General features: G+C 39.1%; 1 protein-coding gene across 1 annotated transcript in view; it reads right to left on the bottom strand.

Moving 5' to 3' along the window:
* MUSK (muscle associated receptor tyrosine kinase) overlaps nucleotides 1-18,480 on the bottom strand; it is a gene marked incomplete at its 5' end in the record, with an annotated part of 46,646 nt that overhangs the window by 26,845 nt on the left and 1,321 nt on the right. The window contains 6 exons of the mRNA XM_083351154.1: nucleotides 558-717; nucleotides 8,300-8,424; nucleotides 11,301-11,442; nucleotides 12,003-12,130; nucleotides 16,243-16,394; nucleotides 16,817-16,943. Of these exons, the coding sequence (XP_083207280.1) occupies nucleotides 558-717; nucleotides 8,300-8,424; nucleotides 11,301-11,442; nucleotides 12,003-12,130; nucleotides 16,243-16,394; nucleotides 16,817-16,943 (834 nt within the window). The remainder of the gene's footprint in view (nucleotides 1-557; nucleotides 718-8,299; nucleotides 8,425-11,300; nucleotides 11,443-12,002; nucleotides 12,131-16,242; nucleotides 16,395-16,816; nucleotides 16,944-18,480) is intronic.

Raw genomic sequence — 18,480 nt, 5'->3', positions numbered from 1 at the left:
GTAAGGCTGCAAATCACCATTCCATTCCATCATCTTTTATGAGAGCGTCACATTAAAAAGAAATCAGACTAAGTTCATCATGATTTTCCATCCTCAAAGAGTTATGTACATGGTCCTGGTGAATAAAGAATATTTTGGAGTTCTGTTTTCCTTGGAGACCAACATAACTATTATACTCAAGATGATAAAAGCTCAGTGAACTATTTCTGCATGGCCATTAGGGGATATTAATATAACACTTCATCACCCTTCCTTGCTTCCTTCCTCTGGATGAATTTACAAAGTGGTCTTTAGGACAGTGTAATGAAGATGGCCGCAAGCATGTAGGTAGCTAAAATTGTGCCAATATCTGAAATATATTATAGGGGGAAACAGCCAGGAACAAAATCAATTCTCAAAATTATGTTTATCCTGGAGGAAATTACAAGGAAGCTAACGCCTCACACATTTGTGTGCCTTTCACATTCTACACAGTTTCTGAACACGAATAAAATCCTAAACTAGAGTTAAATGTCATCTAATCCTTCAAGAGAAGCTTTTTTTCTTCTAACGCATACCTGAAACATTAATAGTTGCTGCAGATTTTGCAGTGCCGTAAGTCTCACTGTGCTTGTTGGTGGCTATACAGGTGAATAAACCTGGACGAGTGACATAAACCTGCAGCCGTGAATCAATCATTCTGTCTTCTACCGTTTCTACTATGGATCCTGCTGACACCTAAAGTAAAGAGAGAAATGGGAAATTGAGAATGTGATCTCCTGCATAGTCCTGGAGACAGAACAATAAGCAGTTCCTCTGGTACAGCAAATCATTCTGTGTATCCCCATCCCTTGGAATACAGGTAATCCTCGACTTTTGACCACAATTGAGCCCCATTTTTTGTTGCTGAGTGAGATACTTGTTAAGTGAAATTTAACCCCTTTCATGACCTTTCCTGCCACAGTTGTTAAGTGAATCACTGCGGTTGTTAAATTAGTAACACGGATGTTAAGTGAATCTGGCTTCCCCATTGACTTTGCTTGTCAGAAGGTCGCAAAAGGGGATCACATGACCCCTGGGACACTGCAATAAATGTGAGTCGGTTCCCAAGCATTTGAATTTTGATCATATGACCGTGGGGATGTGGCAACGGTCATATATGTGAAAAAATGGTCGAGTCACTTTTCCAGTGCTATTGTAACTGCTAACAGTCACTAAATGAACTGTTGTAAGTCAAGGACTACCTGTAGTTCCACTAAGAAACTATTTCAACAGCTGAGGGGATTCATAAGGCAGTTCTACGTATGTTCAATCAGAATTACGTTTGAGTAAATTCATGGAGACTGATCAGTGTGCATCCTTTCAGTATGAATGCAATTAAAGCAAAATGGCCCACTCACAATATAATTAAAGCATATATACTCATTGACGATAGGATACGAATCACAGTTATGTATTTATTTATTTTATGAAACCTATGTCTCATCTCTCCAACTCATTGGACTTTCAAGTTTAAAAACAGCTTAAATGTCACGGTTCTGTAAAACTATTATTTGATGACGCTCTGTCTTGCCATGTTTAGGGAAATGTATAGGAGATCCAGAGCAATCACAATAGAAACTAACCTGGGGAAGAAGCAACCTAGAACTAAGGAGAAAATTCCTAACAGTGAGAACATCTTGCCTTCTGAAGTTGTAACTGAAGGTTTTTGAGAGAAGACTGGAGAGCCATCTATCGGAAATAGTATAAGTCTCCTGCGAGAGCAATGGTTTGGACTGTCACTAGATGACCTCCAAGGTCCCTTCCAGCTCTGCTACTCTTAACTATTACCTTGGTAACTTTCCATGTTTCCCAATGCTCTTATACTTTTTTCCAAGATCAACAGAGAAAAAAGAATAGTTGTACATTGTTTTTTAATATATCAACCTCACTCCAAAACTGTTGCTACTACTATAGACCAGGAGAATTTGATCTAGTAGTTAAGCAGTGAGAGAGAAGTCCTAATCTGACCTTCAACATGGAAGGCACCTGGGTGACCCTCAGCCAGTCATGGTCGCTCAGTTCTAGGAAGAAAGGAATGAGAAACCATTGCCAAGAAAACTGCATAGGCTTTTCCATATAGTCCCAGGAATTAAGGGTGATTTGAAAGCACACATACATGCACCCACAGACACAATTAAAAAAAAACCCTCTCACAACTCACAAATTTGCCAGATCTCATGTGAGTTTGGCGATCTTGCACATAATGACCAAAATCTAATAGGATTTGAAATGAGAACACCATCTCACAAGAAATCTGGAGGGATTGAATTTTGAAGCCTGGAGACAATTATGTCAGGAATCTGAACCTTAATGTGAAAGCTTAAAACCAAAGAATCTTGGGAAATGGGATTAATCAAGAAACATAAAAGTTGTCTATTTGGGATCTTTATCTCATAATAGGACTAAAATTCTTGAAGAGAGAATAACAAGTTGCTTAGCTTCGTCCTAACCCTTATAGGATTACAAAAAAATTAATTTGTCTGAAATTTGTACCTTTTTCTAGATTCAGTGGGGTCAAGAGGTAATGTTGCTTTTAAGATTAAACATAATGCTTTAAACTTAAAATGTTTGATGGTGTTGAATGTGTAATAAATGAACTAATATGGAAATATTTTCCCTAAAAATGTCATTTCCCCCAATACTTGATTGAATAAGAATAGAGATGTAAAAGGGCCAATACTTAGCACTTCTGTTCAATGATTTACTCTGACTGGCATGAATATCTGCACACACACACACACACCTTTAACTACATATTAGAGCATTGTAATTCCTACATTAATATGCCTCACATGCCAAAATTTAAAACAAAAAAAACCCCAAAAGTTTGTCATGAAAAAATGCCTATTATGTCAGTTAAATCCCGAGACGATTGAGTTGCTTTTTTCATTTTGGCTGAAACATTTCACTTCATTCTGCATAAAATATGTAATCATTGAATATCTTCCTGCAGAAATCATTTTTGGATTTAAGAGTGCCAAAACCATTCCTACTGGAGTGTAGAAGTAATTTCCTCAAGGCATGAACTCAGTTCTCCTTCAGTTCATCCAGGTGCTGTAATGTCTGAGCTAATGCGTCAGGTTAAATAATATTCCCTAGCGAAACTGCTTTCCCACATGGAATTAATAGATATCTCTGCAAAGAGACCATTCATACACCTACAGCTGAGCAAATGTGTATTTTTATACTAGGGAGACAAGGAAGGAAGGAGGATTTTATTTCAGTAGATTGTAGAGTATGTGGGAGTGCATCTATCTATCTTTATTGGGGAGTTTTGTGATTTTTTAAAAAAAATTATTATTATTATTATTATTATTATTATTATTATTATTATTATTATTATTATTATTATTATTATTATTTAGATGTAGATATATGCCTTTTTAATCGGTTTGCTGATATACATAGCCCAGTCCTGTAAAACTGATGTAGCTGTGCAGGTACTGTAAGCTAAATAAACCAGAATAAATAAACGTGGTTAGCCACAATTAGCTCAAGCATGAGTTCCTCAATTAACTCCATTTTCTGAATTGGCACAGCACAATAAACATATACAGTACTTGCCACACAGTCTGATAGACACAAAGTCTATTCAGGATTATGCTTCAGGTTTCGAGTCTTCGCCTGAACCTTTTTTTCCAATATTTAAATGTTTATGTTGAAAGTTACATAGGGGTTCCTTGGATCCTACACGAAGGTACAAGCTTTATCAGTTAAAACAGCATGTAGCCTCATTAAGCTTCATTGCTCAATAAGTTTACTACAACTCTTTCTATTTCCTCCTCTTTAGATTTCGTTTTGGTTTTCCGAATCCAGTAACAAGGCTGCTTCTAAGACTTGAAGAAAGTTGATGTGTTTATGATACTCTGCTCTGGGTAAAGGCTTTTTTATTAGACGAAATATGAGAATCTGAAGGGTGAGTCAGAACAGTTCATTCTGCTTGGACCACACAGCTCAGAAGTCTCTCCTTGCCACGTTCACTGATTGAAATTACATAGAGTTGGGAAATAAGTTAGGGAAGATTGCAAACAGTTTCAATTTATGGACAATCTCTCATCAAGTCTGCCTTAGGTAAAGTAATCCCTGGCACAGCTGATTTCAAAACAGCTTGAAAGGGAGTTAGATATTGCAGCTTGCCATTTGCTTTATGGAAACTAATAAAAAAAAATGGTTGCACCTTGTTAAAAACTGTATTTTTAGCTTTTTTCTAAGATGACAGTTTTTTCTGTTTGACTTTGGAGACTGTCAGGCTGCACTTTGCAATTGTTTGCAGAAATTCCATGACTCGTAGTCAAAGAACCATTAGAAATCCACGAAAAAGATGATGATTATTTAACTATTAGAATTATCTAATAATAATTCTATGAGTAATTCAAGGTGTTTGACAGCGTTAGGGCAAACACTTTGTCAGAGGCTGCCATTTTCTCAGAGTTAGCCCTCACTTATCAGACAAAACTGCAACATGGTTTGGTTTGCTTGTGGCTTAGCATATGGTGCCAAGCCATCCCAGTATCGTGGTTTATACAATAATCCAAGTTCAAGTAATCCATAATTTCACAGGAAGAGTGAACCAAGTTACTTAGTTGCAGTACTGAACTGCAAATGACTGACCTGGTTCATCCATTATGTGAAATTCATACGTTTTCCTGTGGACATAGGTTAATGTTTTAAATTCACTAATAAAAATAAACTGAACTAGAAGATCATGGGCATTTCAGAATATAAAAGCCATCCAGAAACTGAAGTCTGTGGATACTGAACACAATCAGGTCTTATCAGAATTCTAAGTGGGAAGTCCTTTGTCCTGCACCTTTTGTTGGCATTTTAGATGTGCAGGTGAGATTGTGTTTCTGTTTGCAAACATCAGGGTTTTCCCAAGCTTGTGCCCAGTTGTACAGAGGTGGCGCCTTTTGGGCTACGTAATAAATGGCACTCATGTATGAGCACCTGAAGTAAAAATAATATATATTTACACATAAGATTCATAGCATCTGTCTTACCCAGGGGCAAACTTCACCCTTTTTGATAGCTTAATTATTCTTCAAAAGTTATTATTGTATTTAATTTAAATAGGAGAGCCCATGCAGGCTAAAATTAACAATTTGTAACATATATATTGATAAAAAATGTGCAGCATTTGGGTTTTTTTCACACACAGAGACACACACACACAGAGAGAGAGCTTTACAATCCTGTAGCTTCCCAATTTTTCAGTGCCCAAATAAATGAAATGAAATCAAATCTGTTTATTATAGCTGTATGGCCAGAAACAGTAAAATATCCAATTGAAGGCTACTTACATACATACATATATAAAAATGCACTGAGCATGATCTAATGATGAATAAGAACACATATGATAAAATTAATTTTAAAATAAAAATTAAAAAGATCTAAAAATAATATTTATCTTATTTATGTTTCTGACGAATCCCCAGTGTTGCTGCGTAGAATCTATCCACCTGTGTTGTAATCATAGCCTCTTGGTCCTTAAGCAGCCACTGGAGATATGTAGTGTCAGAACAGCCAAGATACCTGTTCTGTACCAGCCTGCTACCGGCCTTGCAGAAAAGGCAACCCCTTTACAGACGGCAAGAGGCTGGAATACGTCTGCCAAATTTACTACAAAAACAAACAAGACACGAACCAAGATACCGGAGCTTTGAAACACTATCTGAGTGGTTGCTTTCAGCAAACCAGCCCTCCCCACACAAGTCCTTTATAAAGAGTTCAGGGCATGGCTTCTCTCTCCCTCCTTCCGAGAAGCCCCATTGCCTTCCTCTGTTTACTCCTACTTGACTGCCTCCTGCGTCGGGCATCCTTGAACAGGGCCAGCTGTGGGTCATCTTCATCCACGCTGTCAGGCTCACACAGCTGGGTCTCCACCAGGTGGGAGGGGCCTGGCTGGGGGCTCTGCGGAGCCTCAAAGCCATCATCAGCAAGTTCTTCAACACCCCCCCTCCTCCCCCTCATCTGAGTCATCCGACCCAACTGCCGAACCCACAGGCTGACCCTGAATCACAACACTACCTATCGATTAATGGGAGGGTATGTTGTTTTTTCGAATATCTCTATAGAAGGAGCATCGAAGGAATATGTATCCAAGGTCTCCATCTCTCCTGAGCCACAGGAGCAGAGTCTTTCAGTCAATGGTATCTTTTTACACTTGCCAAACAAGATGGCTGATGGAAGCACGCATGGCATGCTTTCTGCTGGTTTGCTGACTCCAGCTGGCTAAGATACGTTGTGGGAGTAACAACATATCTAATAGAGTCTGGAGCCAGAAACAACGGAGGTATCCGTAAATCCGCTTGTTTCTCAATGCCCTCTACCCTTTGTCGCAAGGTTTGTTTTGCTTGGTTGCAGTCCACTTTAAGTATTGAGGCTGGAGAGAAGGCTAGTTTGGCAAGGTTGGACTCGACTATTTTGATCCACGCTGAGGAAAATTCAGCGGTGGGATTCAAATATGCGAACAACCAGTACTCTGTGTGGATGCCGCTTTCGGAAGTCCATTCTGGGCCTGGGCAACAAAAAATTAGCTACCGGTTCTGCCAAAGTAGTGCATACCGGCTGAATCCCACCACTGGGAAAACCTGTCCTGGAGGATTAATGGAGCAAGGCCTTGTGGAAAGAAATTAAGCTTTTGCCAGATATTTAAAGAAGCTATACAGATTCTTGCTTCGACTTTTATCAGTCAAGTGCATTTGAGACATAATGTGGCATCATACAACATATTGTATTTGGCAGGAGTCCCTAAACCCCAGGTGGCACACCAGCACCAGACTGTGGCCCTCCAGTAACTGGGCCATGCAAGTGAGCGGAGCCACATCTACACACGCCTGGGCTTCAGGCAACACCTGAAACCACACACACCCATCTGCAGAAAAACTTCCCTCCATGGAACTGGTCCCTGGCGCCCAAAAGATTGGGGTCCGCTGGTATATAGGCACCTTGATAACAGCAAGAATCATACTGGGACCAAGGAACTACACACCTTACAAACTAAACCTCTATCCATAGGCAAGGCTTATAAGGATGATACAAAAGTTGGAAATTGGAGCCCTGAATCTCCAATCATACATTATATTTATAGAAGACAACAAACTCATTACTTCATATATAATTGCACTGGCAGTGTTTACAGGACCTACTAAAAATAAATAAAGTCATAGTAAGAGCAAGTCAGAGCCCAGCGACATCAAGAAAGGCATCCATTGGCCAAAAGTCCACAGCAATCACAGGCAACCATGGGCAGGTGGCATGCATCATGGCATTGCCAGGCAAATTGTGTAATTTATGTCAGTTACTTCATGCAACTGACTCAAATAATTCATATCAGCTGTGCCATCTCATGACACATGTGATGCCATTGCGGCTTGTACCAGGCATCTATGATAGCAGTGTTTTCTAAAGCAGTTATAAGTTCCAAAACTCTTTCTAGAATTCTAGAGATTGTAGAGCAGACATGTCAAACACAAGGCCCGGGTGCCGGATCTGGCCCGCGAAGTGGTTTCATGTGGCCCGCGATCCTGGAAACAGTGAGGGAACAGCCCCCACTGCCTTGGCCCTGGCCCAGAGACCCTCCTTCTGCCAGAGACCCTCAGATCTGTCCCACTCCTGCCCAGGCCTCCATAGGCACCCTTGATGCGAACGGTGTAGAGCTGGCCATGCCCACCCAGTAGGCCATACGCACTATAGCCACGCCCACCCAGGCCACACCCACCCGGCCCCTTGAGGGCAACCGCAATGCTGATGCGGCCCTCAATGAAATTGAGTTTGATACCCCTGTTGTAGAGGATCTTTGGAGTATCAAACACCCCTTCTCATTCGTATCTAGAGATGCCAAAATATCATAATCTTGGCCTTTTTCCATGTAAACAATATACTATCCAATATGACACACAGCACTGAATTTGCAGCTAGAATAACTGATGTTAAGGGCTGTTGTCAAAGACTGCTGTTGTAGTTATCTTAAACACATTTTCCAACATGCAAAATACTGTATACTGTATATAGGAAAGCTGTACTGAATAAGCAAAGTGGGGAGACAAAACGGAGGTGTTTGCACACGAGAAGTTTGTTACTCAAATCAGATTCCAAACTATTAACTCAAATAATCCGGCCACATCAGAAAGAATACTGAATTGCATTTCCATAGTGCATCTCTGCTTTGCAAGAGCCTCCAGCCTTTCTCTGCTGGTTTCACCCTGTTTCAAAGCCCAACTGAACTTGGTTAAAGAATCAATCATTGGAATTTAGGAATTGCAGAGATACTTACAGCTTTTCCATTTTCAAGCCATGTTATAGTGGGAGTTGGAATGCCTGTTGCTACACATTGCAGAGTTACCACAGAGCCAAAGCTGACATTATAGGATTCAGGAGCCTTCAGAATTCGAGCAAACACTAAATGGGGGGGGGAAGCAAACACATTAGTAAACTGAGATCTGCTATTGGTGAAATATTCCCAACTTGCAGTTTCCCACACTCACAAAATAGTTGAAAATGGTTCCAGTCCAAAGCACCCAGAAGTTTCTGAACTCAAAAAACACCCCAAACATTGGGCTAAGAGTTCACTGTTGGATTTAGATTCTTTAAAAAATAAAACAAAAGTACAGTATTTCCCATCGTTGTTGGTCCTCTATAGAGAGAATTGTATCTACCCCACACTAGAAAGAAAACAATGTTTGGTATCACGGAAACCCAAATGCGCTTCTCAAAATCTCACTTCTGCAAATGAATTGTACAAATTATAAATGTTTCCATAACTTTGATTTATGTCTGTGTGTATCTATTCATTCATGCATTCATGAATTCATTCATTTTTCCTATTTTTAAATTGCTCATCTCCCTTAGTTTGTTGTTTCTTTGTTATTACTTAGTTTTTTATACAAAGATACTTAATCACTATTTGTGTCAATCACCCCAGAAAGCCCAGTCATAAACTGAATTATGAGCCCTAGTAACAGAAACATTTGCTATATCTGTGGAAATATTTCTGGAAAAGAAGAATTGCCTCTAGTCTTGAAAGAAAGACAACAAAAGATATATTGGGGTATTATTCTCAGAGTTTATTTATCTGTTCCTGACTTGCAAAGGCTAATATGCTGCACACTTTTCTGAGTAGTTAACCTTTAAGGTCCAGCCTGCCTTTCCTTCCTTATAGACTGCTTGAATTCCTTTTAAAATGAAAATTCCTCTGTTAACTATGCTAGGCTTTCAAAATTCCTTTGTCAACATTAAAAAGAGTTTATATAAAGTATGTTTTCCATGGGTGAATCCAAAAGAAACCTGCAGAAACAGTACGATCTGCATGTCCTAACTTGGGGCTGTAGTGAGAATGGGGAATATAAATAACATTAAAACGGTTAATGTCCGGTGTCTATATAAATCTGCTGTACTAAATGACTCATTTTCCACATATGAAAAATATATCGCAGCAAATTCCAAAAGGCAAGTTCATGCAAGGATAAGATCTGTTCAAATTACCTTCCCTAGGAAGTGAGTAAGGAAGCTCTTTTGATGCTAGAGCTAGATCTTATATGATGCATTTAAGGAGCTCAAGTGTAGATTCAAGTTATGCCTTACCTGTTGGCTTAGTTCTCAAGTGTATCCAATGAATCTGTGCATCAGATGAAATAGACTAAAGTTCAGGAAAAAGCGTGCCCTACTAAATTTAAGATGCCTTAAAAGTTTTTTGTGGTTTTTTTACTGGCTTTTCCCAGAGACTTCAAATAAATAAGAAGCAAAGATAATCCACAAACGTTTATAATAAAACTCTCCTGAAAGTTATTGGCAAAGAAAAACAAACTCAACCCAGTTGCTATTATTCATCACGTAGCAGTGGTTTTTAGATAAATTTCCTTCTCTTTAATTCTCCAGGCTGTATTGCTAGAAAGATCTGAAATAGGAAATATTACAGGAGAGGACCCGAAGTCTCACTTGGATTGGGAACAGGAAACTGCATTACTGCACAGTAACTGCTGAGTGCACAAAAATTCGCTTGTTTAAAAAAAAAAGCACGGATCAGAAGGAGATTGTACAAATAGAAAAGTCCAAGAACGGTGCTCCAGCTGTACCCATTTTACCTAAAAGTAGTAGCAAGTACTTTTCAGTAAAATGAGATCTTAGTTTTACTCTGCTGGATAAATGGATGCATCAGGAATAACCAAAACAATAATCCTGTCTGTGGTAGTAAATAATAGAAAAGGAAGTAGCACTGGGAAATTTTATACGTTTTTAGTCACAAGAGTTACACCCAAAGTAAACTCTTATCAGGGTGCTAGAAACAAGCAGAGCATTTCATCATTTTATACCTGGCTTTGGTGTACAAAGGTCCATACAGACCCAGCAGAGAAGAATCCAGATCTTCTTGTTTGAAAGCTGCTGGTGTGGAGCTAGTTTTTTATTTACTTATTAGACTTCTGTGCCACCCATCTTGCAGAGGCAACTCCAGGCAACTTACAGTTTATGCCTAAATAGCACAGTTGTTGTCGTACTATGCTTCTTCTTGTGCTTTTCTCAGTTATATCTAAATCTTCAGACTGTGAGGTTCTGTACTATGTTTTAGATTGCATGGTTCCATACAATATATACCAATGTACACAATGCTGCTAGTGACACCCATTTGTATTGTGGATAAGTCATCCGTGAGGTACATTATTAATATAGCTGGTTGGAAGATTTAAGCCATCCTTTGCTGAGCTAAATACTTTCTGATATGATGGACTAAAACTTCCTTGCAGCATGATTGATGGGCATGCTGGCTGAGACTTCTGGAGTTAAAATCCAACATCTCTGGAAGTCATCCAGTTAAGAAAGACAAATCTAAGTTTTCCTGGAAGCAGAACTAGAACAAACCAAGAGCTGATATCAGTCCTGTCATTTTATCACATTTATCCAAATATATTACCACACACACATACGCATACGCAAATATTCTTGGAAAAGCCATAAATATTATCCCATGGGAAGCAATGTTATAAGATAAATTCCCAAATGTATTTCTTCCAGAAGTATATTTGTTCAGAATTGGCCATCAACATGAATTCCTTGCAGATAGATGAACGAACCTTTGGTAAGAAGGCCGTTAGATTGATTAGATTAATCTCATTGATTAGATTTGCTTGTTAGTTTCTATTCACTCATACATTCAAAGCTGATCCCTGGGTTTCAAAGACTTCCATTTTTGTCCTGAACACTTGGCAAAAATATATTTGCAGTACTGATATCAGATGAATGCAGATTCTGTATCTGATCACATGATCAAATGGATCACTCACCTTCCACTTCCAGAATTACAGGCTTAGAGTAGGCCGTCCCGAGACTATTCTTCGCCACACAGCGATAATGTCCACCATCTTCTTTCTGCACATTATGAATCCTTAAACTGCCAGATTCAAGAATAGCAATCCGAGAATTTTCCTGCCACAAAATATAAAGCTTCAAGTGAAATGAGATAAAATATATCTTATTTATTTATTTATTTAGTTATATTTATATACCGCCCTATTCCCTGAGGACTCAGGGCGGTTTACAGGGAATTAAAAATCCAAAATACAAAAATTAAGAACCAAATTAAAAAATATTAAATTAACCCTGTACTCAATTAAAAAGAACCCTAAATTAAAAATTTCTCCTCAGTCTGGGCCCGAGAGCTCGAAGACCCAGCTGGATATATTTATTCATTTGATTTATATTCCTATTTCATTTATATAATTTGAGGCAGCTTACATAATGGTCCTTCCTAGTTTCCTCACAACAGCCACCTTGTAAAATGATTTGGACTGACAGGCAATAACTGGATCAAAGTCACCCACTCAGTTTTCACATCTAAGGTTGGACTAGAGTTCACAGACTCTAGGTTTCTGGTCCAGTACCTCAATCACTCATCCTCCCTATGAAATAACTAATGCAATAATTTTCCTCTGACCAGTTCTGCAAAAAGATGCAGGTTGCAGCAATTAAATTCATACAGTACTCACCTTTATCACATTTTCTCCTTTGATCCAGGAAACTGAAGGCTTGGGATTTCCCATTGTAGTGCATGGAAACACAGCCTTTAATCCTTCAATGATTTTCAGATTTGAGGCTGGACGGGTTATTTTCGGTTCTACAATTTTAAAGATCAAAATGAAATGGAGTCTAGAGTCAAATATGCTAAAAGCATATTTTTAGCACAGGGGTGTCCAGCCTTAGCAATTTTAAGACTTGTAGACTTCAACTCCCAGAATTCCCCAGCCAGCATGTTGAAGCCCACAAGTTTTAAAGTTGCCAAGTTTGGACACCCTTGTGCTAAACTCACATTATATTATTACAAGGTGATGGGTCCATTTTTGTCATCAACATTCATACTCTCTTCTAAGAAAGCAATGGAAAAGGTATCTTCCAAGCACCTATAAAGAGACGGAAGGAAGTCTTCTCAAAGGAGTATAGAAGCAGGGAAGTCACACTATCTCCATGTTTGAGGAAAATATATATGCAGCTGTAGGGGAATCGTGGAAATTCAGGAAACGTTAGCTAAGATTGCAACTTATGGGCTGGTGAGGGAGAAACATTAATAGTGCCACTGTTCAAAAAGCTTAAGCTAGTGCTGATTTCACAAATAAAAGCATGCTGGTAGAACAGCAAAATGAAACTTGATATTTTTCTTTCTAAAATTTTAACAAGGGTGTTTAAATCTTGCTCTGAAGCCAATTTTTACGTTGCCTAAAACTTCAGAAGCAATTTAAACTGCTAATATTGATCTTCTGGGCCATGTATTGAAAAACATGATTAGAATTCATGTTTCTCTGTGCTCAGAGCAAGCGCGCCATCAGGATCTGCTAGTTTTTCTTTGTTTCAGAACGGCCACCTTACATTTCTCCCATCTAGCTCCTCCTACTCTATGGCATCAATGCCTTCATTGAGCTATGCTTGGAATCTGATCTCCTGAGATTTATATGTAATTCTTCTTCCTCTTTTTTTAGGATCTTTATGAAGCTGGGAAAACTTCACGAGTAGCCGGTACCTCATACCAACTGAAATTCAGTAGAGTTAGGATTAGATAAATTAGATAAATTGCTTTATAGCAAGTATTCTATTTACAACTGTTTATTTGTTTGTTTGTTTGACAATAGTTCAAAGTTACAATGGCCTAGGAAAAAGTGACTTGCAACCTGTACTGGCATTTAATACTGCCATACCACTCCTGCGGTCATGTGATTGCAATTTGGGGGTTGGCAAATAGCTCACATTTAAGATCGGATGTAGTGTCCTGCATTCATACGATCAGGTTTTGGAATTACGATTTTCAGCAAAAAGGCCATTAGGAAAACTGGGTTTACTTAATGATGGTGTGATCTGCTTAACAACTGTGTGATTTGGTTGTTGTTGTTAGTTGCGAAGTCATGTCCGACCCATTGCGACCCCATGGACAACGTTCCTCCTGTCCTCTACCGTCTTCTGGAGTCCATTTAAGCTCACGCCTACTGCTTCAGTGACTCCATCCAGCCACCTCACTCTCTGTCGTCCCCTTCTTCTCTTGCCCTCAACCTTTGCAGCATTAGGCTCTTCTCCAGTGAGTCCTTCCTGCTCATTAGGTGGCCAAAGTATTTGAGTTTCAACTTCAGGATCTGGTCTACTAAAGAGCAGTCAGGGTTGATCTCCTCTAGGACTGACCGGTTTGATTGCCTTGCAACCCAAGGGCCTCACAGGAGTCTTCTCCAGCACCATAGTTCAAAGGCCTCAATTCTTTGGGGCTCAGCCTTTCTTATGGTCCAACTTTCACAGCCATACATTGCAACTGGGAAGACCATAGCCTTGACTATATGTACTTTTGTTGGCAGGGTGATGTCTCTGCTTTTCAGTGTGCTGACTAGATTTGTCATGGCTTTCCTCCCCAGGAGCAAGTGTCTTTTAATTTCTTGGCTGCAGTCCCCATCTGTGGTGATCTTGGAGCCCAGGAAAATAAAATCTGTCACTACCTCCATTTCTCCCCATCTATTTGCCAGGAATTGAGAGGGCCGGATGCCATGATCTTCATTTTCTTAATGTTAAGTCTCAAGCCAACTTTTGCACTCTCCTTCTTCACCTACAACAAGAGGCTCTTTAGTTCTTCTTCACTGTCATTAGAGTGGTATCATCTGCATACCTTAGGTTGTTGATATTTCTCCTGGCAATCTTAATTCCAACTTTTGATTCATCTAGCCCTGCCTTTCTCATGATGTGCTCTGCATATAAGTTAAATAGGCAGGGCGACAGTATACAGCCTTGCCGGACTCCTTTCCCAATTTTGAACCAATCAGTGGTTCCGTGTCCAGTTCTCACTGTTGCTTCTTGACTCGCATATAGGTTTCTCAAGAGACAAATAAAATGGCCTGGTACTCCCATCTCTTTAAGAACTTGCCACAGTTTGTTGTGATCCACACAATCAAAGGCTTTAGCATAGTCAATGAAGCAGACTTAGATGTTTTTCTGGAACTCCCTAGCTTTCTCCATGATCCAGAGTATGTTGGCAATTTGATCTCTAGTTCCTCTGCCTCTTCGAAATCCTGCCGGTACTTCTGGTAGTTCTCGATCCACATACTGCTGGAGTGTACCTTGTAGGATTTTAAGCATAACTTTACTAGCATGTGAAATGAGTGCAATGGTGCGATAGTTTGAACCTTCTTTGGCTCTGCCTTTCTTTGGAATTGGAATGTAAACTGATCTTTTCCAATCCTGTGGCCACTGTTGAGTTTTCCAAATTTGCTGTCAAATTGAGTGTAGCACTTTTACTGCATCGTCTTTTAAGATTTTAAATAGCTCAGCTGGAATACTGTCACCTCCACTAGCTTTGTTGTTGCTCAGCTTTCCTAAGGCCCGCTTCACTTCACATTCTAGGATGTTTGGCTCAAGGTCAGTGATCACCTCATCGTGGTTATCAGGGAAGTTAAGCTCGTTCTTGTATAGTTCTTCTGTGTAATTTTGCCACCTCTTCTTAATCTCTTCTTCCTTTGTTAGGTCCCTGCCATTTTGGTCCTTTATCATGCCCATTTCTGCATGAAACGTTCCCTTCATCTCTCCAATTTTCTTGAAGAGATCTCTGGTCCTCACTATTCTATTGTTTTTTTCTATTTCTTTGCACTGTTCATTTAAGAAGGCATTCTTATTTCTTCTAGCTATTCTCTGGAATTCTGCATTCAATTGGGCGTATCTTTCTTTATCTCCCTTGCCTTTCGCTTCCCTCCTTTCCTCAGCTATTTGCAAAGCTTCCTCAGACAGCCATTTTGGTTTCTTGCATTTCTCTTTCTTTGGGATGGTTTTGGTTGCTACCTGTTGTATAATGTTGCGAACCTCCGTCCATAGTTCTTCAGGCACTCTGTCTATCAGATCTAATTCCTTAAAACTGTTTGTCACCTCTACTGTATATTCATCAGGGATATGATTTATTTCATACCTCAGTGGCCTAGTGCTTTTCTCTACTTTCTTCAGTTTAAGCCTAAATTTTGCAACGAGAAGCTCATGGTCTGAGCCACAGTCAGCTCCTGATCTTGTTTTTACTGACTGTATAGAGCTTCTCCATCTTTGGCTGCAGAGCACATAGTCAATCTGATTTCTGTGTTGACTGTCTGGTGAAATTCTGTCAGCCTGTGCCCTGCTTCCTTTTGTACTCCAAGGCCAAACTTGCCTGTTATTCCGGTTATCTTTTGGCTTCCTACTTTAGCATTCCAATCCCCCATAATGATAAGGACATCCTTTTTTGGTGTTAGTTCTATAAGGTGCTGTAGGGCTTCATAGAAATGGTCAATTTCATCCTCTTCAGCACCAGTGGTTGGAGCATAGACTTGGACTACTGTGATATTGAATGGTTTGCCTTGGATTCGAACTGAGATCATTCTGTTATTTTGAGGATTGTATCCCATTATTGCTTTTCCTACTCTTTTATTGACGATGAAGGCTATTCCATTTCTTCTGAGGGATTCTTGCCTGCAGTAGTATACCTGATGGTCATCCGCCGACTTAAACTTATCCTGTTCCTCTGAACTTGGGAGATAGGCCGGGGGGGTGGATCCATGACAGTATCATTTTACTGTTGATATTGGGTTATATGTATAGATAATTGATTCCTTTGCTTGTACATTGCTTAAATTTAAACTCATTCAAAATAAAAATATTAATGCTCAAGTAAAATATTGCCTTGTATTTTTAGCTCACTTGAACTCAAAGTAACTTTTAATTCAGTAAAAGGATAGGTATACTTACTCATTTTCACTTGTAATGCCCCACAGCTTTCTGCTTCTATTCCTACACCGTTGTTTGCGGTACAACAGTATATCCCATCATCACTGTCTTCCACACTCAAAATAGTTAGGAGTTGCCCATTTTCTCGTATGGCATATCTAGTATCAAAAAACCTGAGAACATATTAAGACGCATCAAGGTAGAGTTTATTTAAAATTGCAAGCTTGAATATACATTTCTCCCTCCCCCTGCCAACCCAGCCCGGCCTTTACAGTCCAAATAACTGGTCTTAGAAGGTGGGGCCCTTCTGAGATGTTTGCCATGCCCACATTATTTCTGCAAGCTAAGCTTCTTATCTGACTATTGTCTAGTCTGCAGCTGTTCCTCCTGTCTTCCCATGTCATTCCGAAATATCATTGTATGTTTTATATTTATCATACACCTATAAAAATAATGCATGAATTGACTTTATAGAATGCCGCACTGGTGAACAGAAATAAGATGGGATGTAATCATATGGTAGAGACCAATATTGTATTTTTTTTTGGGGGGGGAATACTCACAGCCTGTGGTCTTTTGTACATTGAATTCATACCTGATAGGAATGTTATTGCGTGTCCAGGTAATCTCTGCCTGGGGAAAAGACTTTACGACACACACAAAGGTGGCTGCCTCTTCAACCAGTGCATCCACTGTCTCAAGAGGAGTAGGGATGATTGGTGCTGTGGCCAAAAAGACAGCATAAGAAAGTAAATAAATTTCACATCAGATCCTGCAACTTGACCAAGCAATTTTTTACAAATCCAAAACCGATTCCACTTGACTGAAAAATGGTCAAGATATAGAGCAAAGCTATTCAGATAAATGCATTTATCCATGCATTATCTTATTCTTTCATTCTGAAGCATGGCAAAGATTCTCAACTTTGTATAGTATTTCTGAGTATTCCAAGCATCTTAATAAGCACAATCTATTTCAGATCATTGTAATCTCTGGTTATTAAAAGGCTTTTCAAAGATGCCATTATTTTCTGAGACCAGGTCCTGCAGATATGAAAGGCAGGCCTTCTGTGTGGTTCCCCAGATATGAAAAGTGTGGATCACCCTCTTTCACAGTTCTTTCTCTTCTGGGAAAGGAATCCAGATCCTCTTTGTAGCTATGCCTTTTCGATTTGAATTGATTTCTCCAATGGTTTCAAAGCCTATTTTAAAGGTGGTAACTATTTCTGTTATTTATTTATTTTTTTAAAAAAAATTAAAGCCATTTTGAACTCTTTATGGCTTGGAAGGCAGGATACGAATTATGTAAGTAAATAGAATTCTGAACAAATGATTGCTTCTCAGGAACACCATTTTTCTAAGAGCAAAGATTGAGATCAGGATGAATCACTGAGTCACACTTCAGTGTAATTTGGCTTCATGACAGATGATAAAAATCATAGTTTGCTCTGTTACAATGACCAACTATGGATCCGAGTGGAGGCTATCTATGTAGTCTGACACAGCCAAAAAAATGTGATAATGCCAAGCAAAGTAATGATCACCTCCCTTAACATAAACTGTCTGAAAAGATACAAGAAATGCCTTTTAACTTTCTTCAATATTTATATAAGCATGGAACTTTAATTCTACTGCACATACCCAATTTCTTTATCACTGGAAGCTTGTATATATTACGTATTACATTAGCAGAGATAAATGTAACTCTGGTTCGGTGGGCCAGTGGAGCCTTAAAAATACATGGAAATGTTTTTGTATCACACAATTTTGTTTGATAGATATCTAAAAAATTTATAAATTCTTTTGCTCTCGGTGGAAAATGACATACTACACACAATTTTAAAAGATACTGTTCCTGGCATTTGGCATTCATTTTGACACATACCAATGGGCATGTTATGAGTAGAGAAAGGAATTCCCCAAAATTCACAATATTGCAAAATGCTACTATTCTCGTCTCCCTCTTCCTTTGTAAATACTCTCATGAGATTGCAGCTCACAGTAGTGAAAGCCACTCTGGTCTGATCTGAAGATTTTCCTTTCTGGTCCAGAGTAAGTCAAAATTTCAAGTTTCAAACTATAGAGCAAACATATATACAAGATTCCTAAATTTCTATTGTATGAGAAGGAAAGCAGTTTGACAGAAAGCAGAGCAAACAAAGAATTTAGCACTGGGTACTTAATCATTGCTCATATTTCAGCCTCCTTAAATCTCTTACAAATGAACATTGAAATAAGATGGAATTCATCATTTAATCGC

Source organism: Vipera ursinii (genome assembly GCF_947247035.1).
Source record: "Vipera ursinii genome assembly, chromosome: 2".
NCBI lineage: Eukaryota > Metazoa > Chordata > Lepidosauria > Squamata > Viperidae > Vipera > Vipera ursinii.
Note: the sequence above shows the minus strand (reverse complement) of the source record. Positions and strands in the feature narration are given on the sequence as shown.